General features: G+C 48.5%; 1 protein-coding gene across 1 annotated transcript in view; it reads left to right on the top strand.

Moving 5' to 3' along the window:
* The first annotated feature begins 394 nt into the window (after positions 1-394).
* Positions 395-23,293, top strand: part of igf1ra (insulin-like growth factor 1a receptor) — a 244,505-nt gene continuing 221,606 nt past the window's right edge. The window contains exon 1 of the mRNA XM_060853643.1: positions 395-1,083. Coding sequence (XP_060709626.1) covers positions 969-1,083 — 115 coding nt within the window. The 5' untranslated portion in view covers positions 395-968. The remainder of the gene's footprint in view (positions 1,084-23,293) is intronic.

Raw genomic sequence — 23,293 nt, 5'->3', positions numbered from 1 at the left:
CCACGGGGAGGGAGTGCAGTGGGAACCACGGCCGGTGCAGAGAGCTCCCATCCCGGGGAGTGAAGGCGAACCCCGCGCCTCTCCTCATTTCTTGTTTCATTCCCCTCTCTCTCTCTCTCTCCTTTTCTCTCTCTCTCTCTCTCTTCCCCTCTCTCCTATTCTCTCTCCCTTGTCCTGGAAAAATCCCAACGCGCCACGCTTTGCCTTTTTTTTTCCTCCTTTCTCCCTCCCCCACCTTTCTGTCTCTCTCTCTATTTTTCTTTTCCTTCCTCAGGCTCCAAACAAACAACAGAGGAGGGAGGGAGGGAGGGAGGAAAGCAGAGAGAGGAGGTGGGGGGTGGGGGTAAAGAGAGAAAATCTTGTTTTTTTTTGAGAGCAATTCCTGAGAGGAAATAAAATATCCCTCTGAATTGTTGGGAGTTAAAAAAAATCCCACACCAATCTGTGTGGATATATTTTCTCTGGTTTCTTTAAAATATATTTTTCCTCTCCCATTGTTTCCCTTTTATTTTGTCTCTGTCTTTTTAAAGGAATGGACACTGAGGATGGGGAGTTTCAGGACAGCTGTGTTCGTTAAATTTCACAGTGAATCAGAGAGAAGGTTGAAACAGGACTCAAGAAAAAACAGACAGGGAGACACTGTAACAAGAACAGAGGAAGAGAACATTTTCCATCTGCAACAGTAACTTTTTTTCCCTGCATCCTCTCTTAGTGAGAATTTGGAAGTCCCCACTCCCACCTTTTTAAAAAAAACAATCCTCTTCGATCCTTTCTCTCCCTCCCCCCCCAAAAAAAAAATCTGGTTAAAAAATCACCATCGATTCCAGAGAATTTTTGTTTTTTTTTCCCACCCCTCCCTGAAGAAAAAGGACCTCTTCTGGTTTGGTTTGTTGGGGCTGAGGATTTGATTTCATTTTTTTCTGTTTCAGTTTGTTTGTTGTGTGTTTTTTTTTCGTGGCATACTCGGAATGTTCTGTTGGGTTCCCCAAATGGGCACGAACTGTAGAACAAAGACCGTCACCTTGTGTTGGGGTTTGCTGATTGTCTGCACCTCTCTCACTCTGGGACAGACAGATGCCGAAAGTAAGTATGACTTTCGTTGAGACTTTTGATTTCTCTACCTGTGACAAAATAAAATCCTCAATCTTCAAGCTTTCTGTTTATATATTATATGCAGAGAGAGAGTAAATGTTTCAAAAATGCATTTTTAAAACTTTCGTAAGGATAAACCCTTTCTTGTAACTTTGCAGGCTGTTTTTTTCTTTGTAAGTTATTCAGAAATGCCCTAATGATTAGTGATTAATTGCTCAGATCTATGATTATTTCTTTTTACTTTCATTGTTTTAGTTTCAAGTCTCGATTATATTTTCATAGGTGTGCATTTTAGCTGTACCTGTAACCCTGCCAGAGAGTTATGGCAAACTTTTTTCCCCCCCCCGTCGTGTGTTGTAACTTGATTTGTTTAAAGGAGAGATCGTGTGCCTTCGAGCAGTTGTTTCAGAAGTTCAGCAGAATATGTTGTTTGGGGTTTGCGGCATTCGGGGGCATTTGTTGCACTTCCTGGCCTGTTCAGGGGGTGGGCTCCTTGGTGATGTGTAGCCCAACTGTTTTCCCTTTTGAGATGAGGAGCAGGCAGCAAAGGGTATGAGAATGTTGTCTCTGAAAAAGAACTGTTTGTAAGTCTCCAGAACCTGCGAATTATCATGGCGCACATTTCATAGATTACAGTTGTGATTGCTCTTCTTTTTTTGCCTTGGGAGAATTGTAGGGTCACGGTTGTTCCCAGTCTGACCTTCCCCCTCCCCGGATGTTGACCCTCTTTTTCCCCCTCCCCGAAAGGATTTCTGTTGGAAGGCTGCTGTAACTTCCTAATCATCAGCTCCTCTGCATCTCCCCCACCCAAAACCCCATATTTGTTTGTAGGCTGTCTGCTTATTTGCATTTCCTCCATGTTTATCTCTCCTAATTTCTTTTATCAGTTTTTTTTAATCTACTATCTTTTCGTTTGTTGTCTGTTCCTGTGACTTTGATTTGTGTTTATGTTTGCAATTTTTTAGTGTTGACTTCATTTTCTCTTCAGTCTGGTTTTATTCCCTTTTATCTGTTGATGTCGTTGTTTAACAGGTCTGTCTTTGTCTCTGTTGATGTTCTTTCTTTTCTGTATTTCCTCTCTTCCCTTATCTCACTTCAATTGTTGTGTCTTTTTTTTTCCCACTCTATCAGAATCTTGGCTGCAGCCTGTCACTGTTTTCCTGTTGTGTTGTCTGTTCCTTTTTTTCCGTCTATCCTGTTTGCTCCTCATCATATTTTTTCTGTTGTGTTTTTGCCTCGCTTTGAGAGTTCTGATCTAGTTTCAAGGAGTTTTCTCATCGTATTCTAACTGAGCCTGGTTACCTGAGATTTTCTCTGAATTTCGTTTTGTTCCTGTTTACCTCCCTCCCATTAGTTTCTGTGTTTTTGCTGCATTTTAAATCAAGGCTGCTTGCTGCTTGATCTGTTAGTTTTGTTGTCCTCTGTTGTGCTAAGGTTTCAGTTTCTGTGTTCACATTTGATCTTATTTTCTGGTTTTCGGACTTGATTGGCGCATTATCATTTCTGCTGATTATGATTTTTCTCATCTTACATTCTTACTCATGAAGTTTAGTGTTTCCCGTCTGTGTACCTATTGATGGATTGTTTTCTACCTTGAATGAGTTTCCTCTTCCCCCTTTTATCACTTCTGTTTAGAAATTAATTTTCTTCACTCGCCCTGTTTTGTATTTTCTGTGAAATCTTGTCTGTACTTTGTTTAATCTCTGTGTTTGACGATTATATGATTTTTTTCTCTCTAGTTCATCTTTGTGCTCTTTAATCACCTTTGTTTACTTCTATTCCTGCTGGTTTAAGTTATTGATGCTTTGTTCAATCTTCTTTGATTTCTTTTTCCAACTTAACCTTGAGAAATTCTACGTTTTGAAATCATGTTCTCACTCCTGACCGGACACTTTTCTCCCTCTCCTCCTCACATTTCCTCTTTTTCTCTCTGTATCATATTTTCTCTCATTTTCATGTTTTCTCTCTCCTCTCACTTTTCCACACCCCTCCCCTCTTTCTGTCTGTCGCAGGTTTACTCTCTCATTCCAACATAAGAACCAGGAGCAGGAACAGGCAATTCAGATCCTCAAACCTCTCCCGTCTTGGCCTCAACTTCACTTTCCTGCCCGTGCGACAATACTCATTAGCCTGTAACAAATCAAAAATCTGCCTTATTTTCTCCTTTTAAATTTATTCAATGTCATGGCATTCTCTATTTTTTCTTTCTCGAGTTTCCATTTTCTCTCTGTCTGTCTTGCATGCTTCCACTTTTTGTTCACACTCTCCCCTTTGTGTCGCCCCTTTCCCTCTCTCTCTCTCATCTTTACCCTACTCCACCCCGTGTTGTCTTTCTCTTTTCCTTCCCTCTCTTGCGTTCTTCCTCTCTCGTCTTTCCCCATTCTCTCTCTCATCTTTTCCCTTCACCCCCCCGTCTTTCCCCTTCTCTCTCCCTCCATCTCGTCTTTCTCCTTCTCGCTCCCTCCCTCTCGTCTTTCTCCTTCTCGCTCCCTCCCTCTCGTCTTTCTCCTTCTCTCTCCCTCCCTCTCGTCTTTCTCCTTCTCTCTCCCTCCCTCTCGTCTTTCTCCTTCTCTCTCCCTCCCTCTCGTCTTTCTCCTTCTCTCTCCCTCCCTCTCGTCTTTCTCCTTCTCTCTCCCTCCCTCTCGTCTTTCTCCTTCTCTCTCCCTCCCTCTCGTCTTTCCCCTTCTCCCTCCCCTCTCGTCTTTCCTCCTCTCTCCCCCTCCCTCCCTCTCGTCTTTCCTCTCCTCCCTCCCTCCCTCCCCTCTTGTCTTTCCTCCTCTCTCTCCCTCCCTCCCTCTCGTCTTCCCCCTTCTCCCTCCCTCCCTCTCGTCTTTCCTCTTCTCCCTCCCTCCCCTCTCGTCTTTCCTCCTCTCGCTCCCTCCCTCCCTCTCGTCTTTCTTCTTCTCCCTCTTTCTCTCCCTCTCATCTTTCTCCTTCTCCCTCCCTCCCTCTCGTCCTTCCCCCTTCTCCCTCCCTCCCTCTCGTCTTTCCTCTTCTCCCTCCCTCCCTCCCCTCTCGTCTTTCCTCCTCTCGCTCCCTCCCTCCCTCTCGTCTTTCCCCTTCTCTCTCCCTCCCTCACTCTCGTCTTTCCCCTTCTCCCTCCCTCCTTCCCGTCTTTCCCCTTCTCCCTCCTCCATCCCTCCCTCTCGTGTTTCCCCATCTCCCTCCCTCCCTCCGTCTCGTCTTTCCCCTTCTCCCTCCCTCCCTCTCGTCTTTCTCCTTCTCCCTCCCTCCGTCTCGTCTTTCTCCTTCTCTCTCCCTCCCTCTCGTCTTTCCCCTTCTCTCTCCCTCCCTCTCGTCATTCCCCCTTCTCCCTCCCTCCCTCCCTCTCATCTTTCCGATTCTCCCTCCCTCCCTCTGTCTCGTCTTTCCCCTTCACCTTCCCTCCCTCTCATCTTTCTCCTTCTCCCTCTCGTCTTTCTCCTTCTCCCTCCCTCCCTCCCTCCCGTCTTTCTCCTTCTCCCTCCCTCCCTCCCTCCCGTCTTTCTCCTTCTCCCTCCCTCCCTCTCGTCCTTCCCCCTTCTTCCTCCCTCTCTCCCTCCCTCTCGTCTTTCCCCTTCTCCCTCTCTCCCTCTCGTCTTTCCCCTTCTCCCTCTCTCCCTCCCTCTCATCTTTCTCCTTCTCCCTCCCTCTCGTCTTTCTCCTTCTCCTCCCTCCCTCCTTCCCTCTCGTCTTCCTCTTCTCCCTCTCTCCCTCCTTTCCTCTAGTCTTTCCCCTTCTCCTTCCCTCCCTCCTTCTCGTCCTTCACGTTCTCCCTCACCCCCCCCCCCATCGTCTTTCTCCTTCTCAGTCCCTCCCTCTCATCTTTCCGATTCTCCCTCCCTCCCTCTGTCTCATCTTTCTCCTTCACCTTCCCTCACTCTCGTCTTTCCCCTTCTCCCTCTCGTCTTTCCCCTTCTCCCTCTCGTCTTTCCCCTTCTCCCTCCTCCATCCCTCCCTCTCGTCTTTCCCCATCTCCCTCTCGTCTTTCCCCTTCTCTCTCCCTCCCTCCCTCTCATCTTTCCCCTTCTCTCTCCCTCCCTCCCTCTCATCTTTCCCCTTCTCCCTCCCTCCCTCTCATCTTTCCCCTTCTCCCTCCCTCCCTCTCGTCTTTCCCCTTCTCCCTCCCTCCCTCTCGTCTTTCCCCTTCTCCCTCCCTCCCTCTCGTCTTTCCCCTTCTCCCTCCCTCCCTCTCGTCTTTCCCCTTCTCCCTCCCTCCCTCTCGTCTTTCCCCTTCTCCCTCCCTCCCTCTCGTCTTTCCCCTTCTCCCTCCCTCCCTCTCGCCTTTCCCTCCCTCCCTCTCGCCTTCCCTCTCGCTTTTCCCCTTCACCCTCCGCTCTCTCTCTCTCCCCCCATCTCTCTCGTCTTTCCCCTTCTCGTTCTCTCTCGTCTTTCCCCTTCATTTCTCTCTCTCTCTCTCTCTCTATTTTCCCCTTCTCCCTCCCTCTCTCTCTCTACTTTCCCGTTCTCCCTCCCTCTCTCTCGAATTTCCCTTTTCTCTCTCTCTCCTATCCCCTTCTCCCTCGCTCGTCTTTCCCTCTTTCTCTCTCTCTCTCTCTCTCTCGTCTTTCCCTTTTTTCCTCACTCCCTCTCGTCTTTCCCCTTCTCCCTCACTCTCTCTCGCCTTTCCTCTTCTCCCTTTCTTGTTTTCTCTCTCTCTCTCTCTCTCTGTCTCTCCTTTCCACTTCTCCCCCCCCCCCCATCTTCCCCTTCTTCTCTCTCGTCTTTCCCCTTCTGCCTCTCTCTCTCATCTTCTCCTTCTCCCTCTCTCTCTTTCGTCTTTCTCCTTCAGTGTCTCTCATCTTTCCACTTCTCCTTCCCCTTCTCATCTTCCCCTTCTTCCCCTTCTTCCCCCTTCTCCCTCCCTCCCGCTCTCATCTTTCTGTTTCCCCTTTCTTTCTCTCTCTCTCTCTCTCTCTCTCTCTCTGCCTCTGTCTCTGTCTCTCTCTCTCGCTCTCTGTCTCTCTCGCTCTCGCTCTCTCTGCCTCTGTGTCTCTGCCTCTGTGTCTGTCTGTCTGTCTCTCTCTCTTTGCCTGCCTTTGCCTGTCTGTTTCTCTCTGTCTCTGTCTCTGTCTCTCTCTCCCTCTGGTGTTTTTTGTGTCTCTAGTGGTTGCTCTGCTTTCATGCCTGCCTCTCTGGTGTTTCCTCTCTCTCTCTCGCTCACCCTCCACCCCCCACCCTCGCCCTCACCCTCTGTTTCTTGAGTTCGTTTCTCTCTTACTCTCACTCTCCGTGAGGTGGAGTGTGGTGTTCCAGCAGGAACTGTATCGTGCCGAACGTGTGCACGTGCAAGGGTCCACACTCGAGTGTTAGTGGAATTGTTTCCATTGTGCGTAGTCGGCTTTGCTCTCTGCTAATCGTTTTAATGTGTTTACTGTTCACGGGAATTGCTGGAAAAGATGGCCATCTATAATGGAGCACGTTACTTTTAATTCAACAAGTCTAAGCTCACTTGTTGCCAAAACATGACTTAAAAAGCAAGCTGGAAATAAGGTAGTGAGGTTTGAAAGACTGTGATACTCTTTGGAAAAGGGGCGGTCATGTGGGGATTTTCCACCAATCAACTTCAGCCCAACTTCACTTACAACATTTAGAGCCAAGTGTTTTATTCCCATGAGGCTGTGTTTCTATTTTATGTCAGAGTTTGGCTTTTCCACCGCTGAAGTTTGTGGTGTTAGGTAGTTCTCAGTCAGTCAGCATGGGATGCCCACTCACGGGGCATGAAACAGAAAAGCAGCTATGGGTGGCAGCAGTGCCATGGGATCTTTCTGATTGAGTAGAGTGGGCAGATGGAGCCTGTGTTTAACATCTCACCGGAGATGGTTCCTGCGGCAGTGCAGCAGCCCTGGCAACGTACCTCGGGAATCAGTCTGCACCTCCTTTTCCCAGCAGTACTGATTTATTTGAGAGTTTGGGATTTGACATTCTTGAGTTAGCAAAATGCAAAAAAAAATCCCTCTTCTGCTTTCTCCGTCTCAATTACCTCGAAAGGCCCGTTACAATGCGGAGGGCAGCTATACTTCCAGTACTTTACCATAGAACCCCCCCGCGGTGTGGAAACAGGCCTTTTGACCCAACAAGTCCCTGCAGATCCTCTGCAGAATAATCCACCCAGATCCATTCCCCATTACTCTACATTTACACAAGGAAAGAGGGATGGTACGGTTATTCTATTCATTCACGGGACATGGGTGTCGCTGGCCACACCAGCGTTTATTTAGATTAGATTACTTACAGTGTGGAAACAGGCCCTTCGGCCCAACAAGTCCACACTGACCCTCCGAAGCGCAACCCACCCATATCCCAACATTTACCCCTTACCTAATACTACGGGCAATTTAGTATGACCAATTCACCTGACCTGCATATCTTTGGACTGTGGGAGGAAACCGGAGCACCTGGAGGAAACCCACGCAGACACGGGGAGAACGTGCAAACTCCACACAGTCAGTCGCCTGAGTTGGGAATTGAACCTGGGTCTCGGGCGCTGTGAGACAGCAGTGCTAACCACTGTGCCACCGTGCCACCCATCCCTAATTACCCAGTTAAAAGCCAATCACACTCTGTGGGTCTGGAATCACATGTAGGCCAGATCAGGCGGTTTCCTTCCCTGAAGGACATTAGCGAACCAGGTGGGTTTTTTCCGATAGTTGGCACTGGGTTCATTGGGCATCATTCGACTCCCGATTCCAGATTTTTATTGAATTCACAATTGGCCATCTGCTGTGGCGGGGTTTGATTGTATTCTCCCCAGAACAGTAGCCGGGTCTCCGGACTAGTAGTCCAACGATAATACTACTGGGCTGTTGTCTCCTGCCTGTTTGGGTTTGGATCTGTCTCTAACTGGGCTAGAAGCTGTCCATGAAGGTTTGGGGACCCAGACAGCCCCACTGTCTCTGAGCTAAAAACAATGACTGCAGATGCTGGAAACCAGATTCTGGATCAGTGGTGCTGGAAGAGCACAGCAGTTCAGGCAGCATCCAACGTGCAACGTTCCTGATGAAGGGCTTTTGCCCGAAACGTCGATTTTGCTGCTCGTTGGATGCTGCCTGAACTGCTGTGCTCTTCCAGCACCACTGATCCAATGCCTCTGAGCTAATCCTGCTGTGGGTGCCTGGCATCGACCCAGTCATTCTGACTTGGATAACCCTTGTTTGGTGGTCAGTGCCCCTTTAGTTTGGATGCGAGCAGCCTACAAGGTGCCACTTGCTGGAGCCTGCTATGATTGGGTCTGACGGAACAGTGCCACTATGCCTAAGGCTCACTTCTGTATTTCTTGTGTCAAATACAAAGAAAGAAAGGTCACTTTATGGTTTTTCTGACTCTCAAAAGATTTATAAGCGGCAATGCAATCCAACAATTAGCTTCTAACTGTTTTGTGAGAGGCTATTTACATCAATTAATCCTGTAGACCTGAAGGGACTGTCTGAATTGTGTTGACCTGTGGCACAGTAGAGGCTGACGTTGCATATTCTAATCGTACCTGTCATTAAACTGCTCGATTCCTCTTTTCACACAAGTGGGTCGTAGGGATCAGCTAATATTGTACTGAAAACAAAACGTGCTGGAGACCGCAGCGGGTCAGGCAGCATCCACGGAGAGAGAGAGAGCGAGCTAACGTTTCGAGTCTTCCCCAGGGCTGATGTGAAGTGTGGAGGGGGGTGCGAGGGAGGGCAGCATTTATGCAACAGTTGGGGAGAGGTTGGAATGCAGGTGGAGAGTGGGTGTTGATGGTGCAGATTAAGTGATCAGGATGTGAGAATGGCAGAACAATGGTGTGTCTAACTGCCAGCCAGTAATGAAGAGAGAGTCCCCCCGGGTGGAAGGAGAGAGGACATGGTGACAGAGACTACAATCAGTGAAGCCAAAAGGAAAGGGAAGGGAGAGGGTTCTTGGGTTCAACATTACGTCCAGCAATTTGTAAATCTGAAGATGAGGCGTTGATCCTCTAGTTTGTTGTGGGATTCACTTCACTGGAACACCGCAGCATGCTGAGCACAGACACATGGGGCATGTCAACAGGACACTGGGTTAAAAAGACCAGCTACAGGAAGGTCAGGGTTAGACTTCTGCGAGTACTGCACTGTGTTGGGAGGATAGCTACTGTCCACACTTGCATTGCGCCTGTAGGACAATTTAGGGTGGCTTATGTTTCTTATTGTTCTGTTTTCCCTGGGAATGGGAATGGCAGGATTGTGGAGTTGATCAGCCATTGAATGTCGGAGCAGACATTCAGAGTGGACTGGCCTCATCCTGCTCCGGCATCTTGCCGTCAGCCTTCACCGTCCAAGGGGATTGCTGTCAAAAGCTCTTCCCAAAGTCCGCTGCCTGGCTTTTGCGACCACGTTTTTGGTTTAGAATTCTCGAGTAAAAACGAAATGCCCCTCAGTTCTGGCAGTAACTGTGAAGAGAGTACCAGAGTCAGGTTTCGGATCGGAGAGCGCTTGTCAGAGGCTGCCTCTGTTGTGCTGAGGTTTCACTGCAGCTGGCTGTTCCCTTGGAGGGAGCTCTGCTATAGCTGGGAGCGGGCTGGGGGGTGATGTTAGTGATTTTGGAGAAGATTTGTAGCTCAGGTTATGGATCAGATTGTAAGTTTGCTCGCTGCGTTGGAAGGTTTGCTCTCAGATGTGCTCGGTAACGTCATTAGTGAGCCTCTGGTGAAGTGCTGGTGTTCTGTCCAGCTTTCTGTTTGTGTCTTAGTTTGTTACGGTCAGTGATATCATTTCTGGTTCTCTCTCTGAGAGGTTGGTAAATGGGGTCCAAATTGATGTGTTTGTAGATGAAGTCCTACAATGAATGCCAGGCCTCTGGGAATTCCTGTGCGTGTCTCTGTTTGGCCTGTCCCAGGATGGATGCACTGTCCCAGTTGAACTGGGGTGCCTCTTCGCCTGAGTGATAGTGGGTCATGTCTTTTGGTGGTGAGTTGGTGTTCGTGTGTCCTGCAAGGACTGCATTACATTGGACAGACGGACAAGAAACTAGCCCTGGGTTAGTAGATGAACAGCAAAGGTTTGGAAGGATATGGGCCGGGAGGGGGCAGGTGGGGCTAGTTTAGTTTGGGATTAGGGTCGGCATGGACTGGATGGACTGAAGGGTCTGTGTCCCTGCTGTATGACTCTGACTGACTGACGGGAAGCTGAGCTAATCAGCACCTGAGTTTCTGCGGTGTCAATTGTTCTGAGAGTTGGAAATTGGGCATTTGCAAGGTGAGAAACTACTTCAGGAAAATGTCTACCTTCTCAGCAATTAGTAGTGTTGCATGAGTTAGTTCTTTAAAATGTTGGCTGGGCACTAGGAGCTAGTTTTTAAATGTCTAGCTGTCGAAGGTGTGTGGTAACGTCAGCTTCCCTGTTGGATGTTTTGCAGTAAACAAAGAAAATTAAACATAGTGATAGGGTCTGCTCTCTCCTGTCCAACTTCAAGGGCGGCACAGTGGCTCAGCCTCACAGCACCAGGGGTCCGGGTTCGATTCCAGCCTCGGGTGACTGTCTTGTGGAGTTTGCGCATTCCTTCCCGTGTCTGCGTGGGTTTCCTCCGGGTGCTCCGGTTTCCTCCCACAGTCCAAAGATGTGCAGGTTAGGTGAATTGGCCATCTAAATTGCTCATAGTGCTAGGTGCATTAGTCAAAGGGGAATGAATCTGGGTGGGTTACCGTTTGGAGGATCAGTGTGGACTGGTTGGGCCGAAGAGCCTGTTTCCACACTGTAGGGAATCTGATCTAAAGGTTGCAGACATACAGGGTGCTGTAATGCTGCTCTTCTAAAGTGTGGTGTTACTGTGATCTATGTAGAAAATGGGCTGTTTCAACCATGTACTCAGTCTCATTAGCCCCTCCATCTTGATTTGTTCTTTGCACCAACAATGAAATCTCAGTACGAGTTAGAGTCATACAGCGTGGAAACAGACCTTTCGGCCCCTCTAGCCCAGCCAACCATCTACGCTGATGATTCCTCAGCGCGTGGTTTCTAGTGGACACAATAGTGAACTGTAGCATGCCCACTGATGGGTTCCAATTTCTGATCGACAGCAAGTGACACAGGTTCATCTCTCCAGGCCCTGGCTTTGAGCCCACAGCAGACTGATGGCATTTAGGCCTGCTTCCCAGCCCCAGCCATTCTGTCTGTAAACCCCTGTGCTCCCATCTCCTCCTCTCCAGGGGCATGGCGACTCCTTTTACTCTCCCTCCCTCACTGCACTGGAGGCTGGGGGGGAGGGGGTGGAGGTAGCCTTTCTCCCTGCTTTGTGGGCAGGTTTCTGGGGTGGGGGGGGGCAGACAGGGTGCATGTGACTAGTTAATCGTCCATACCCATGCTCACTGCTACCACTACTGTGACTAACCAAAGAGGTTAAGGAGGCTATTAGTTGAAAGTGAAAGCATATAAAGGAGGCAAAAGTCAGTGATAGCCCTGAAGACTGGGATCAATTCAGAATTCAACAAAGGAGGACTTAAAAAAAATGTAAAGAGAAAATAAATTATGAGGGCAAACTAGCAAGAAAAATAGAAACTGTCAGTAAGAGCTTCTTTAAGTATATTTTTAAAAAAAAGTAACTGGGAGGACAAAATGAACATAAGCCTTTTACAAAATGGATCTGTGGAGGCAGTTATGATTACAATGTGGAAACAGGCCCTTCAGCCCAACCAGTCCATACTGACCCTCCAAAGAGTAACCCACCCAGACCCATTTCCCTCTGACTAATGCACCTGGTGCTGTGAGGCAGCAGTGCTAACCACTGAGCCACCATGCCGCCCTAAAATGGGAAACAAGAAAATGGCAGAGGAGTTAAACAGACATTTTGCATCAGTGTTAATGGTGGAAGATACTTTAAACATCCCATTATAGAACACAGGAAATGGCACTTAATTTCTCCCTCTACCTAAAGAAGGAGTGTTAGACAATCTAATGGGGCTTACGGCAGGTATGTCCCTGAGCTTTGATGTCTTGCGGCTTTGGAACCTAAAAAACACAGCTACTGAGATTGGCTGCATCGGATTTAATCAAACTGCAATGTGACATCCTTGTTCAAAAGCCAAAAAACTATAACTATAGGGCAATTAAACCTACTGGAAACGATTATTAATGAGCAATAGTAACATTTGGAAAGTCATAATCTAATCAAGCGAAGTCAGGTCTGACACATTTATCAGAGTTTTTCAAGGAGGTTCAACCATGAAAGGGTTTAAAGGGAATTGGGCCAAATGCTGGCAAATGGGACTAGGTCAGATTAGGATGCCAGATTGGGGTGGGCGTGTTGAACTGAAGGATCTGTTTCTGTACTGTATGACTCAATGACCCCCCCCCACCCTTCTCTTGTCCGCTCCCCCTTCCTCCTCTGCCCACTCAACAGTGCCCCTTCTTCTCCACCCCTTGTCCACCAGCTTCCCAAATACCATCCCCCAACACCTTCTTCCCCCCCAACACACACACACACACACACACACACACACACACACACACACACACACACACACGCCCCTCCTGATTCCCCTTGTCTGCCCTCGGTCCCCCTCACCCCGATCTGCTTTGTCCTCACCCTGGCCCCTCTCTCCACCCCAGCTCCCTCCCAAACTGCCCCTCTCATTCCCTCCCTCTGGCAGCAATTTTACCTTCCTCTAGCCCCACCCTGATGCCCATCGTAAAATCTACCAACTATGAGTTCTCTTGTGATGCAGCGGTGGTGCCCCTCCCTCTGAGCCAGGAGGTCTGAGTTCCAGAGATATGAAATACCGTTGCCGAGGTTGTGAAAATACCTAAAATACTGTATAAGTGCCATCCTGTTTCCCAGTTGGTTCCTCAATGTCCTGACCAAGAAAACCATCTTGTATGCTCTCCAGGAATCTGCCTACTATGGTATTATTACTGATGTGGTTTTCCAGTCTGTATTGTAGACTGATGTCACTCACCATCACTACGGCAGCCTTGTTGTATGCGGTGCTAGTTTCCTGCTGAATCCCTTCCCCTACCTTGCCACTAATGTTCAGAGGTTTGCAGATAACAACCACTTGTGTTTCTGCCCCTTGTTAGTCCTTAGCTCCACCCAGGTCATTTTCTTGATAGAAATTTCAGACAGTTAGCTGCAGTACATCGTGTGGACAGTACGGCCCTGCTGCAACTCTGGGTGTGACGGTGGAGAGAGAGAGCCTGTTGTGTGGGACTGATCTGGACTCTTTTTTTTAAACAATCCATGGCAGCTGAAAGCAACAGTGACTTGAGTTAAACTTCCCGCGACTGAGAGAGCCGTCTCTCACCTGATTCTGTCACCGAGATTTGGAATTTTTAACTGTGTGCTGTATGAATGAGCCTCAGTCCATTTGAGTTGGAGGAAAATATTAGCTGGAGGCAAGTAATCTCTTCTGCCGCCCCCTCGATAAAGGCAGACTTGCATTTGCGTAGCGCCTTTTGGGCCAAATTGCTTTCCAACCCGGGAACTACAAGGAAGGAAGATGGCCCTTCCTTATTTCAGGCCCAGCAGTAATGGCTCAGCACGTCTTTCAGCTCTTCAAAAACACCTCGGTCTGTTTCTGAGTGGCACACATCTGAGAGGGTCCGTGGGTTATTAGATTGTCGCCTGCCTGGTGCCGAGTTGCCGGATTGAAACTGGATTCTTCAGGACGGGCAGGATGTGAAGGTGTGAATGTGGGCCAGAGCTGCCAGGAAAACGGTGAGCCTTTGGATCCTGTGTGAGGGGTTTACCGACAATCTCCTGAAGTTGACTCCCTGGGATGCTGTCACAGATTCTGAAAATATATCGGCTGCTCGAGAGGATAGTACAGAATGCCGAGCAGTAGAAGGTGCCTTTAACTGCACTGGGGTAGAGCTGTGTCATGTTTACTGTGAGTGTTTGCACAAAGATGTTCCACGCAGCCATATGGACGGGACTTGTACCATATGTTTCAAACTTGACATAACTTTAAAATTGCGAAGTGAAATTGTTTTTAATGGAGGAGGGGTGGTGGTGGTGGGCGAAGTCATTATGCAGCTCTGTTTTTCAGCTGTTGTGAAGTTGCTTGTTTGAAAGCAGCGTACCAGGCAGCTGAATTCCAGCAAACATTCTCTCGTGCTGCCCCTCCAACGTTGGGATTTGTGGAACCGCACGGTGACGCAGGCTCCTGCCTCTCTCCCGAGGCAGCGGAAGGGCTGAGCTAGTGTGTGCCGAGCGGCAGTCCGAGTGTAATTAGAGGAAAGTGTTGTTGGCTGAGTTCCTGCTGCACCCCTCCCTCCCTCCCTCCCTCCCTCTCTGCGTTTTTGGTTTTCCGATCTCCGGGGTGGAACGTGCAGGATTTCCCCCTCGGCCGGCAGTCCATGCCGCAGTCGTGGATAGAGTTGTGGTTCTGAGTGACGCACAGTGTGCCAGGCTGTGACCTCCCTGTGACCTCCCGTCCCTGATGTGCCAACGCACCCCTGTCAAGTCGTCATTGCTGGGTGGCTGCACGTTTCTGTGAATCCGTGTCCTCCTGCCTACCCTCACCCTCCGGCTCCAGGAAGTGAAGGTGGGGAGTTAAAAACACATCGGTGCATAAGGGGAACTGGTGAATAACATCAATCTAGAGCATCTTTATGGGATCAGTAATTACAGCTTACAGGATGCCAAATCACATCTTTAGGAACAGACAAGTCTTGGCCATCAAGGCCCAACTTGATTATGCAATGGAATTGTTTTGCCGCCTGTTTATTTTTTTTTGTTGGAAAATTGGTAGACGCAGAATGTAGTGCAGTCGTCTTGACCACTAACAGATGGCATAGAGGTTTTTTTTTGGAAATAAAAGTCAGGAGAGATCTGTCGCTGTTAAGATTAAAGTTGTAGCACACACAACTGATGTGTTGCAGCCTGCTCTATCTTGTGTGTGTCTTTGTGGAGAATGTTTACCCGATTTAAGGCAATTGCATAGGACTGGGGGGAGGGACATGTCAGTCGGTACGTTGTGATGCTGCTGTCTCTTTGGCTATGTCTGGGTGACTAACTCAGACTGTTAGCCTTCCGAATCCCAGTCTCATTCCTGATGAAGGGCTTTTGCCCAAAATGTTGAGTTTTCCTGCTCCTCTGATGCTGCCTGACCTGCTGTGCTTTCCCAGCACCACTCTAATCTTGACAGCTTTCTGAATCCGTTGTCCAGTACGTGGTCGCTCTCGATCGAGGCCGCAATGACAGTGTTGCACTGGCTTTTGAATGCAAGTTAAAACCAAGATGCCCTCTGTGTGCTCGAGTCCATGTATTAGACCCAGGACTCCATTTTAAACATGAGTTATCACACTGGTCTCACTAATATTTATTATTTGGTCAAAGGTATGTCCTTCTCTGATTACTGTGAATTAGCTGTTCAATGTTCTGGGACACACTGGCAATGTGAAACGTGAGGTTTGAGTGGCATGATGTGGGCAGCACGGTGGCACAGTGGTTAGCACTGCTGCCTCACAGCGCCTGTAGACCCGGGTTCAATTCCCGACTCAGGCGACTGACTGTGTGGAGTTTGCACGTTCTCCCTGTGTCTGCGTGGGTTTCCTCCGGGTGCTCCGGTTTCCTCCCACAGTCCAAAGATGTGCGGGTCAGGTGAATTGGCGAAGCAAAATTGTCCGTAGTGTTAGGTAAGGGGTAAATGTACGGGTATGGGTGGGTTGCGCTTCGGCGGGTCGGTGTGGACTTGTTGGGCCGAAGGGCCTGTTTCCACACTGTAAGTCTAAAAAAAAATCTTTCTTTAACATTTTTCCAAAAAGAGCCATGAGTTCAATGCGTTTGTGCAGGTCAGGCAGCACGTTTGGGAGAGAAAACAGAACTAACGTTTCAGGTCCAGTGACCCTTCCTCAGAACCCATCTCTATAAACAGGAAGCATCCATCATCCCATGCATGTGCAGACGCCCACCCGCCCCCACACAACCAAACTCTTTCCCCCCCCCCCCCATACACAGAAACACACATCCCCACTCCTCTCATCATCGACGCAGTCACAGACACACTCCCACTCCATATGCAGGCATGCACACCCCCCACCCCCCAACACACAGACATGCACACTCCCCACTACACAGGCGCACCCCCAGACACGAGCAAACATTCCCCCCAACATGCAGGCACACACCCCCAGACACACACACGCACACCCTCAATACGCAGACACACACCTAACATGCAAACATGCCCCAACACACAGACACGCCCACACACAGGCAAACACTCCCCCAACACGCAGACATATCTGCAGACATACCTGCAGACACACACCCACACCCAACACGCAGACACCCACACCCAACACGCAGACATGTGCACACCCACAGACACGCACACACATCTCCCCCCAACACGCAGACATCACCCAGACATGTGCGCATACCCCCCCCCAAATGCGCACACATGCACGCGCGCGCACACACACACACACACACACACGCAAACGCCCTCCCAACACGCAGACACGCACACTTGGACTCTGGTTGGTGGGGATTGGTTTCAGTCCACCACATCAGATTTTACCAGGTGGACAGAAATGCTGGTGTTTGGAAATGATATCAAATTTCCAGGGACTCCAACTGAGGAACAGATTTCATGAGAATGTCTCGTAGATCCAGGATCACTCTGGGACAGAAGTCTTGCGTTTAGAGAAAGTTGCTAGGCAACTATTAGCATTGGGGCCCTGAGGGAGCTCAAAACCAGGTTTTTTTCAATAATTAAGTCAATCAACTTGATCTGTTATCTCCTTGAAAGCTTTGCTTAGCTGTTTCTCCAAGGTCACTTGAATTCCAGTAAACAGCAGGTATTCCACAGAACACTGTGGTTTCATTTTCAATTAATGATATGGGAGATCGCTTTCCAACCATGAAAGGGTCACAATAACTCTATCTTCCAGCCGGTTTCCCAGATGGTCCTTTAGTACATATTCTCAACACTAATAAAGGCTCATGTGCTGTTCGCCTGTGAAGTAACTAGGTGTACTTTGCATGTGTTTAGCCAAGCCCCTCTCTCAACATTAGGCCAGTCCCCAACTGATAGTGAGGACAGAATCAGAGTTGGATAATTCAGGTATCGCCCAACTCCCAGGCTGCAGGACACGAACAACAGACCTGTCTCCCAAGGACAGCTTTGGGTTACTGAGGTGAATGGTAACACCTCATCTATAAAGATAACTTTGCAATAATATAGCACTTCCAAGACAGTGGAGCATCCCATTGGGCTTCACAGGGCCATCACCCAATTGAATTTAGCAGATTAGATTAGATTAGATTACTTACAGTGTGGAAACAGGCCCTTCAGCCCAACAAGTCCACACCAACCCGCCGAAGCGCAACCCACCCATACCCCTGGATTTACCCCTTACCTAACACTATGGGCAATTTAGCATGGCCAATTCACCTGACCCGCACATCTTTGGACTGTGGGAAGAAACCGGAGCACCCGGAGGAAACCCACACAGACACGGGGAGAACGTGCAAACTCCACACAGTCAGTCGCCTGAGTCGGTAACTGAACCCGGGTCTCAGGCGCTGTGAGGCAGCAGTGCTAACCACTGTGCCACCGTGCCGCCCACTAATTTGACTCTGAGCAGCTTGCAGTATTGGGACAAGGTGGCCAGAAGTTTCATGCAGTAGGCTGTGGGCCCGCAGAGGCTGGAACTGGAGGAGCACTGAGGGATGGAGGAGAGTGCAAGGAAAGGTGGAGAGGGAACGGACGGAAACATCAGTCCTTGATAGCCAACATTCAGGCTATCGAACCTGAGGCCAGTGGCGTTCTCTCTGCTCTGCGTCACACCTTGCCTGAACTCTCGACCTCTCTTCCTCTCCCCCTGTTCAAAAAGAACGAGAGAGAAGTATAGCACAGGAGCGCGCCCTTCGGCCCTCCAAGCCTGTGCTGATCACCATGCCCTGTGCTGTGGGGAAACAGCTACTTTGTATCCTATTTGTTCAGCCCTCACCACACCTTGCAATGGGTCCATCAGCGATGATTCATGCAGAAAACAAACCGACAGGGGCGTGGGGTGGAGAACATTTTATCCACCTAATTGAACATGATCACAGGATAACTACAGTGTTGAAAGAGATGAGCTTGATTCATACTCTGGATGGTGTTGGTGTTTCCTCCTGGCCTTGATCCCTTAGCTCTTGCTGGCTTCCTGCTTCTGAGGCATGTGATTGTCAGACACCCCTCCATCACTGTCAAACCCCCCTTCCCACGTACAAAATAAGGCAATGGATACAGGGAATAGCCAAGGTGATTTTTCTGGGGTAGGGGAGTCCAAAACTAGAGAGTGCATAGATTTGGGGTGAGAGGGGAAAGATTGAAAAGGGTCCTAAAGTGCAACTTTTTCATGCAGAGTGGTGCGTGTATGGAATGAGCTGCCAGAGGAAGTGGTGGAGGCTGGTACAATTAAAGCATTGAAAAGGCATCTGGATGTATATACGACTAGGAAGGATTTACAGGGATATAGAGCCAAGTGCTGGCAAATGGGACTGGATTAATTGAGGATACCTGGTCGGCATTGATGAGTCAGACCGAAGGGTCTGCTTCCATCTGTACATCACTATGTTGTGCATTTATGTCAAACAGTTCATTGTTGGGCAGTAATTTATAACTAATCTTTACATTTTAGAATGAAACTCCAGTTTGTGGTGGAGGGAGTATGGCAGCCAGTTTACATGCAGTAAGCTCCTGAACTGCAACAAGCTCATGACAAAGTCACCGGTTCCTTTTCCTGCTCGCAGCCAAAGTGGACTTGCCCTGGGGAACTTCTTGTGAACGATGCCATGGGGGTTTGTTGAATCCCATCCCCCAACCGGAGACAGCAGCCGTAATATTCTTATAAAAGGCACCTCGGATAGTGTGGCACTCCTTGCTATCGCATTGATGCTGCCGGAGGGGATGGTGAACATCCTGCCATTAATCCTTGCATTTCACCCCCCACTCCCCGCCAACAAACCTCAGTGTACTGAGGGCAGGTGCGATTTGCAGTGATCTACACAAGGAGGTAGAAGTTGCAGTTAAAGAGCAGGAAGGATGTTGTTCAGCTAATGGTGCCTTCTGTGTTCAGAAACCCTGTATCACTCATCATCTGACACTGCGGCCTGAACAAAGTTGAAGAGAGCCTGTTAGTGCTTTGTGGAACATATGTAAGCAATGGGAAGAGTTGAACTCGTTGGCATTGATATCCTGGCTAAGCTCAATGTTGGAATCTGCTTTGCCTTGCCTGCTACTTTCTGGATTGATCCCCAGTAAAGCAGCAGATGCGCAGTGTTTTCAGTTCTGGCTCTTCCAGTTAGCTTTGTGCAACCGTTGGCTTGCTGTTGCTCTCAGGGGTGTTACAGCTCTTGATGTTGTTGATTGGGAAACCCAAGCTAAAATGTTATGGTCAGTAATGCAAAAACAGCAAGGAAGTAATTGACAATATGCAAAACTATGTTTCGAAGAAAGACAGGGAATCCATCTGTGACTAAATGTCACCACATCCTCTGGCAGCTCATTCCATACACGTTCCACCCTCTGTGTGCAAAAGTTGCCCCTTAGGTCTCTTTTATATCGTTCCCCTCTCACCATAAACCTATACCCTCTAGTTCTGGACTCCCTGACCCAAGGGAGAAGACTTTGTCTATTTATCCTATCCATGCCCCTCATGATTTTGTAAACCTCTATAATGTCACCCCTCAGCCTCCGATGCTCCAGGGAAAACAGCCCCAGCCTGTTCAGCCTCTCCCTGTAGCTCAGATCCTCCAACCCTGGCAACATCCTTGTAAATCTTTTCTGAATCCTTTCAAGTTTCACAACATCTTTCTGATAGGAAGGAGACCAGAATTGTACACAATATTCCAACAGTGGCCTAACCAATGTCCTGTACAGCCGCAACATGACCTCCCAACTCCTGTACTCAATACTCTGATCAATAAAGGAAAGCATACCAAACGCCGCCTTCACTATCCTATCTACCTGCGACTCCACTTTCAAAGAGCTATGCACCTGCACTCCAAGGTCTCTTTGTTCAGCAACACTCCCTAGGACCTTACCATTAAGTGTCTAAGTCCTGCTAAGATTTGCTTTAGTCTCAAGACCACGTTTAAGAGTGAAATTGAAAAATATGCTTTGCTCAGACAAGGTAATAGGAATCTAAAATTCCCTTCTGCAGCAGACATGGGGATTGAAGTATTTGACTGGGAGGGAGAGGTGAATGAATCATATGGCTCATGGAATGTCGGAGCCTGAGGGGTGACCTTTATAGAGATTTATAAAATCAAGAGGGACATGGATAGAGTGAATAACCAAGGTCATCTTCTCATGGTGGGGGAGTCACATACTAGAGGGCAAAATTAGGTGTGAGGGGAAAGATTTTTATAAAGGACAACCTTTTCACACAGAGGGTGATACGTGTATGGAATGAGCTGCCAGAGGAAGTGGTGGAGGCTGGTACAATTAGAACATTGAAAAGGCATCTGGATGGGTATATGAATAGGAAGGGTTTAGAGGGATGTGGGCCAAGTGCTGGCTAATGGGACTAGATTAGGATATCTGGGCAGCATGGATGAGTTGGACCAAAGGGTTTATTTCTGTGCTGTACGTCTCCATGACTCTGTAGTTGGAGAGATTTGAGAGAATGCGGGGAAAGCAAAGCAGTGAATGCTTAATTTAATTTTAAACCAAGCTTGCGAGTGTTATTGATAAGGGTGCAACTTGTCCCAATTCTTCCCTTCCCATTGCAGTAAGAGCTGAGTCCCACTGCACATGGCGTATGATGTGAAAACAACCAATTTATGTGATAAAGATCTCGTGCTTCCAGTGCCTCGCGTTGTGTAAACGCTAGTGAATGCTGGTATTTGAACAAATTAAAATCAAACTGTTTGTGAATGTTTGCTGTACGGTAACTTCAATTGAAAGGGGATAGCATCACTTCTGTTATCGAGACTGAAATACTCTGTAAGTGAAACCAGCGCAGTGTTCTTTATTTTACAGGCTGTGGCTTTGCTTAACTATTACCACTTCATTTAACTTCGCTTGCCCTTTGGTGGTCTGCATCACCAGGGCCAGGCTCTACCTCCAGATCTCTCCCAGTTGGAGAGCAACAGCTTGCATTTGTGTAGCGCCCTTTGAGCGTTCCAGAGCCCGGTGTCGGTGCAGTGATGGAACTCTGGAATGTACAAGAGGGCTCGAAGTGGAGGAAAACCGAGAGACTGCAGTTTATCAGGAATTGGGAGGGGCATGACCGGGAGGGACCTGAAAACAGGGGTGAGATGTTTAAATATCAGTCAGTGCAGGGGATAGGTGAATGGGACTTGATTTGAATTAGCCATGATGTGGAGGTGCCGGTGCTGGACGAGGTCAGAAGTCACCAGGTTATAGTCCAACAGGTTTATTTGAAATCACAGTGACGAAGGAGCAGCGCTCTGAAAACTTGATTTCACCTAAACTTGTTGGACTGGTGTGTGACTTCTGATCTGAATTAGAACACTGTCTCCCCGAGTTATAGATGCCTGACCCTGACTGAGCAACGCTGGTACTTAGGAATGAGATCCCATTCAGGGTGTGATTTTAAATGTCTGACATATGAACATTTCCTGTACGTGCAAATGGCTCCTTTACATCGGCCTGCATTGTGTTCCAACTTGCATCCAAACCGACTTGCAAACGGACTCCTTTGTGAACCCGTACAGAAAGCAGAGTTTTGGATCAGTTCAGAGTTCTGGCGGGCATTAGGGTAACTAGGGGGAATGAGTGGAGGTTAAGTGTATTTATTTGCAGAGCCTGTGACCGCGTCCAGCCTGGTTATTTGTTAGATGTTAACTGTGCAGTCTCAGTCATTTATTCTGGAGTGGTCTTGTGGTGCTGCAGTAGCATTACTATCTGTGGGACAGAAGCCCCAGGTTGGAGACCCACACCAGGTTATGTAGGCTGTGGAACTCACCAGGCTAGTAATCAACCCCAGGAATCCTGCCAACACCTCCCTACTGTTCCCCCCCAAAAATCCGTTTTTGAAGAGAGCGCGAGAAGATGCATAGCATAAAGGTGGGCAACTTCTAATGGTAGCCACTGGGTGATATTTGGGAGTGGCAGTATTTCTCCTTGTCTGTTGAGGTGTATTGTATCTCCTTCATACACCATGGAGGCTGAGCCAGGTTAATTTGACACCCACTAGTCACCTACCTGGACTGTGTAGGTCAGTACATAGCTTTAGCTTGATAACCAGTGGGAACCGTTCAGAGAGTGTTTCTCACACACTGGCTCCAATCCTTCAGACAGACAATGTGTCCTCCGTAGACGTTGAGACGTTATGGGGTTGGTTACCACAGTGATGCGATGAGGTGACAGTTTAGTCTGTTGGAATCCTGCTTCATTGCACCAAAGGTATAAGTGGAGGTTCACCAGAATGCTTCCACAGATGAGGGCTTTTAGCGCCAAGGTTGGGTTGCAGAAATCTGGATACCGACAGGTGAGGTGTTAGAGGCAGATAGATTATAATTTGCCAAGTCTCCTCCAATATTACCTCCCAAACCCCGAATCTCCTCCATCATAATGGGCAAAGGCAGCAGATAAATGGGAACATCACCTCCTACAAGTTATGCTCCAAATTGCACACTGTCCTGAATTGGGAGCATGTCGCTGGGTCAAAATCCTGGAATCCCCTCCATCATGGATCTGTCGGTACACTTCCAACCCAAGGACTGCAGCGGTTCAAGAAGGCAGCTCTTCGACCGGAGGCTGGGAAACGAACACTGATCTAACCAGCGACGCTTGTAACCTCTGAGCAAGTTAAAGGCACTCACACAATGGAGAAGTGCTGGACAAAGCGAGATTTGTTTGCATTAGGTGGTGGAGCAAGGACTTCAGGACAAAGTCACAACATTCAGGGCAAGAAATGCTGGAGCTGTATGATTTGACACAGTTAGTCCTGAAGTTTACTGGAAGCAGTGATGGTGAACTGTTTCAAAAGGAGATAGAATGGGCACCTGAAGGGGATAAGTAGAGCAGGGAAATGGGACCAACTGGATGACTGCACTGAGAACTGGGCATGGTCCTGACTGGCCCATTGGCTGGCTTCTGTTCTGCGATGACTGCCAGGAATTAGTTTGAAATGAGTTGCAGTCTTGTGTTCTTGCAGCAGTCCTTGCTCCGGAGCAGTGCTTCCCAAATGGTTTTCCTACAGTGACCCAATTTCAGGGCTTGTAAGTTCGGAAACCCCTCGGTGAGAATGTTACTGGGACAACTGGATTAGGAGCAGATTCCTGCAGATGCTGGGACCTGTACTGAAAACGA

The sequence above is a fragment of the Hemiscyllium ocellatum genome, chromosome 42 (assembly GCF_020745735.1).
Source record: "Hemiscyllium ocellatum isolate sHemOce1 chromosome 42, sHemOce1.pat.X.cur, whole genome shotgun sequence".
Taxonomy (NCBI): domain Eukaryota; kingdom Metazoa; phylum Chordata; class Chondrichthyes; order Orectolobiformes; family Hemiscylliidae; genus Hemiscyllium; species Hemiscyllium ocellatum.
The sequence above is the reverse complement of the archived record's forward strand: the minus strand, read 5'-3'. Positions and strand labels throughout refer to the sequence as shown.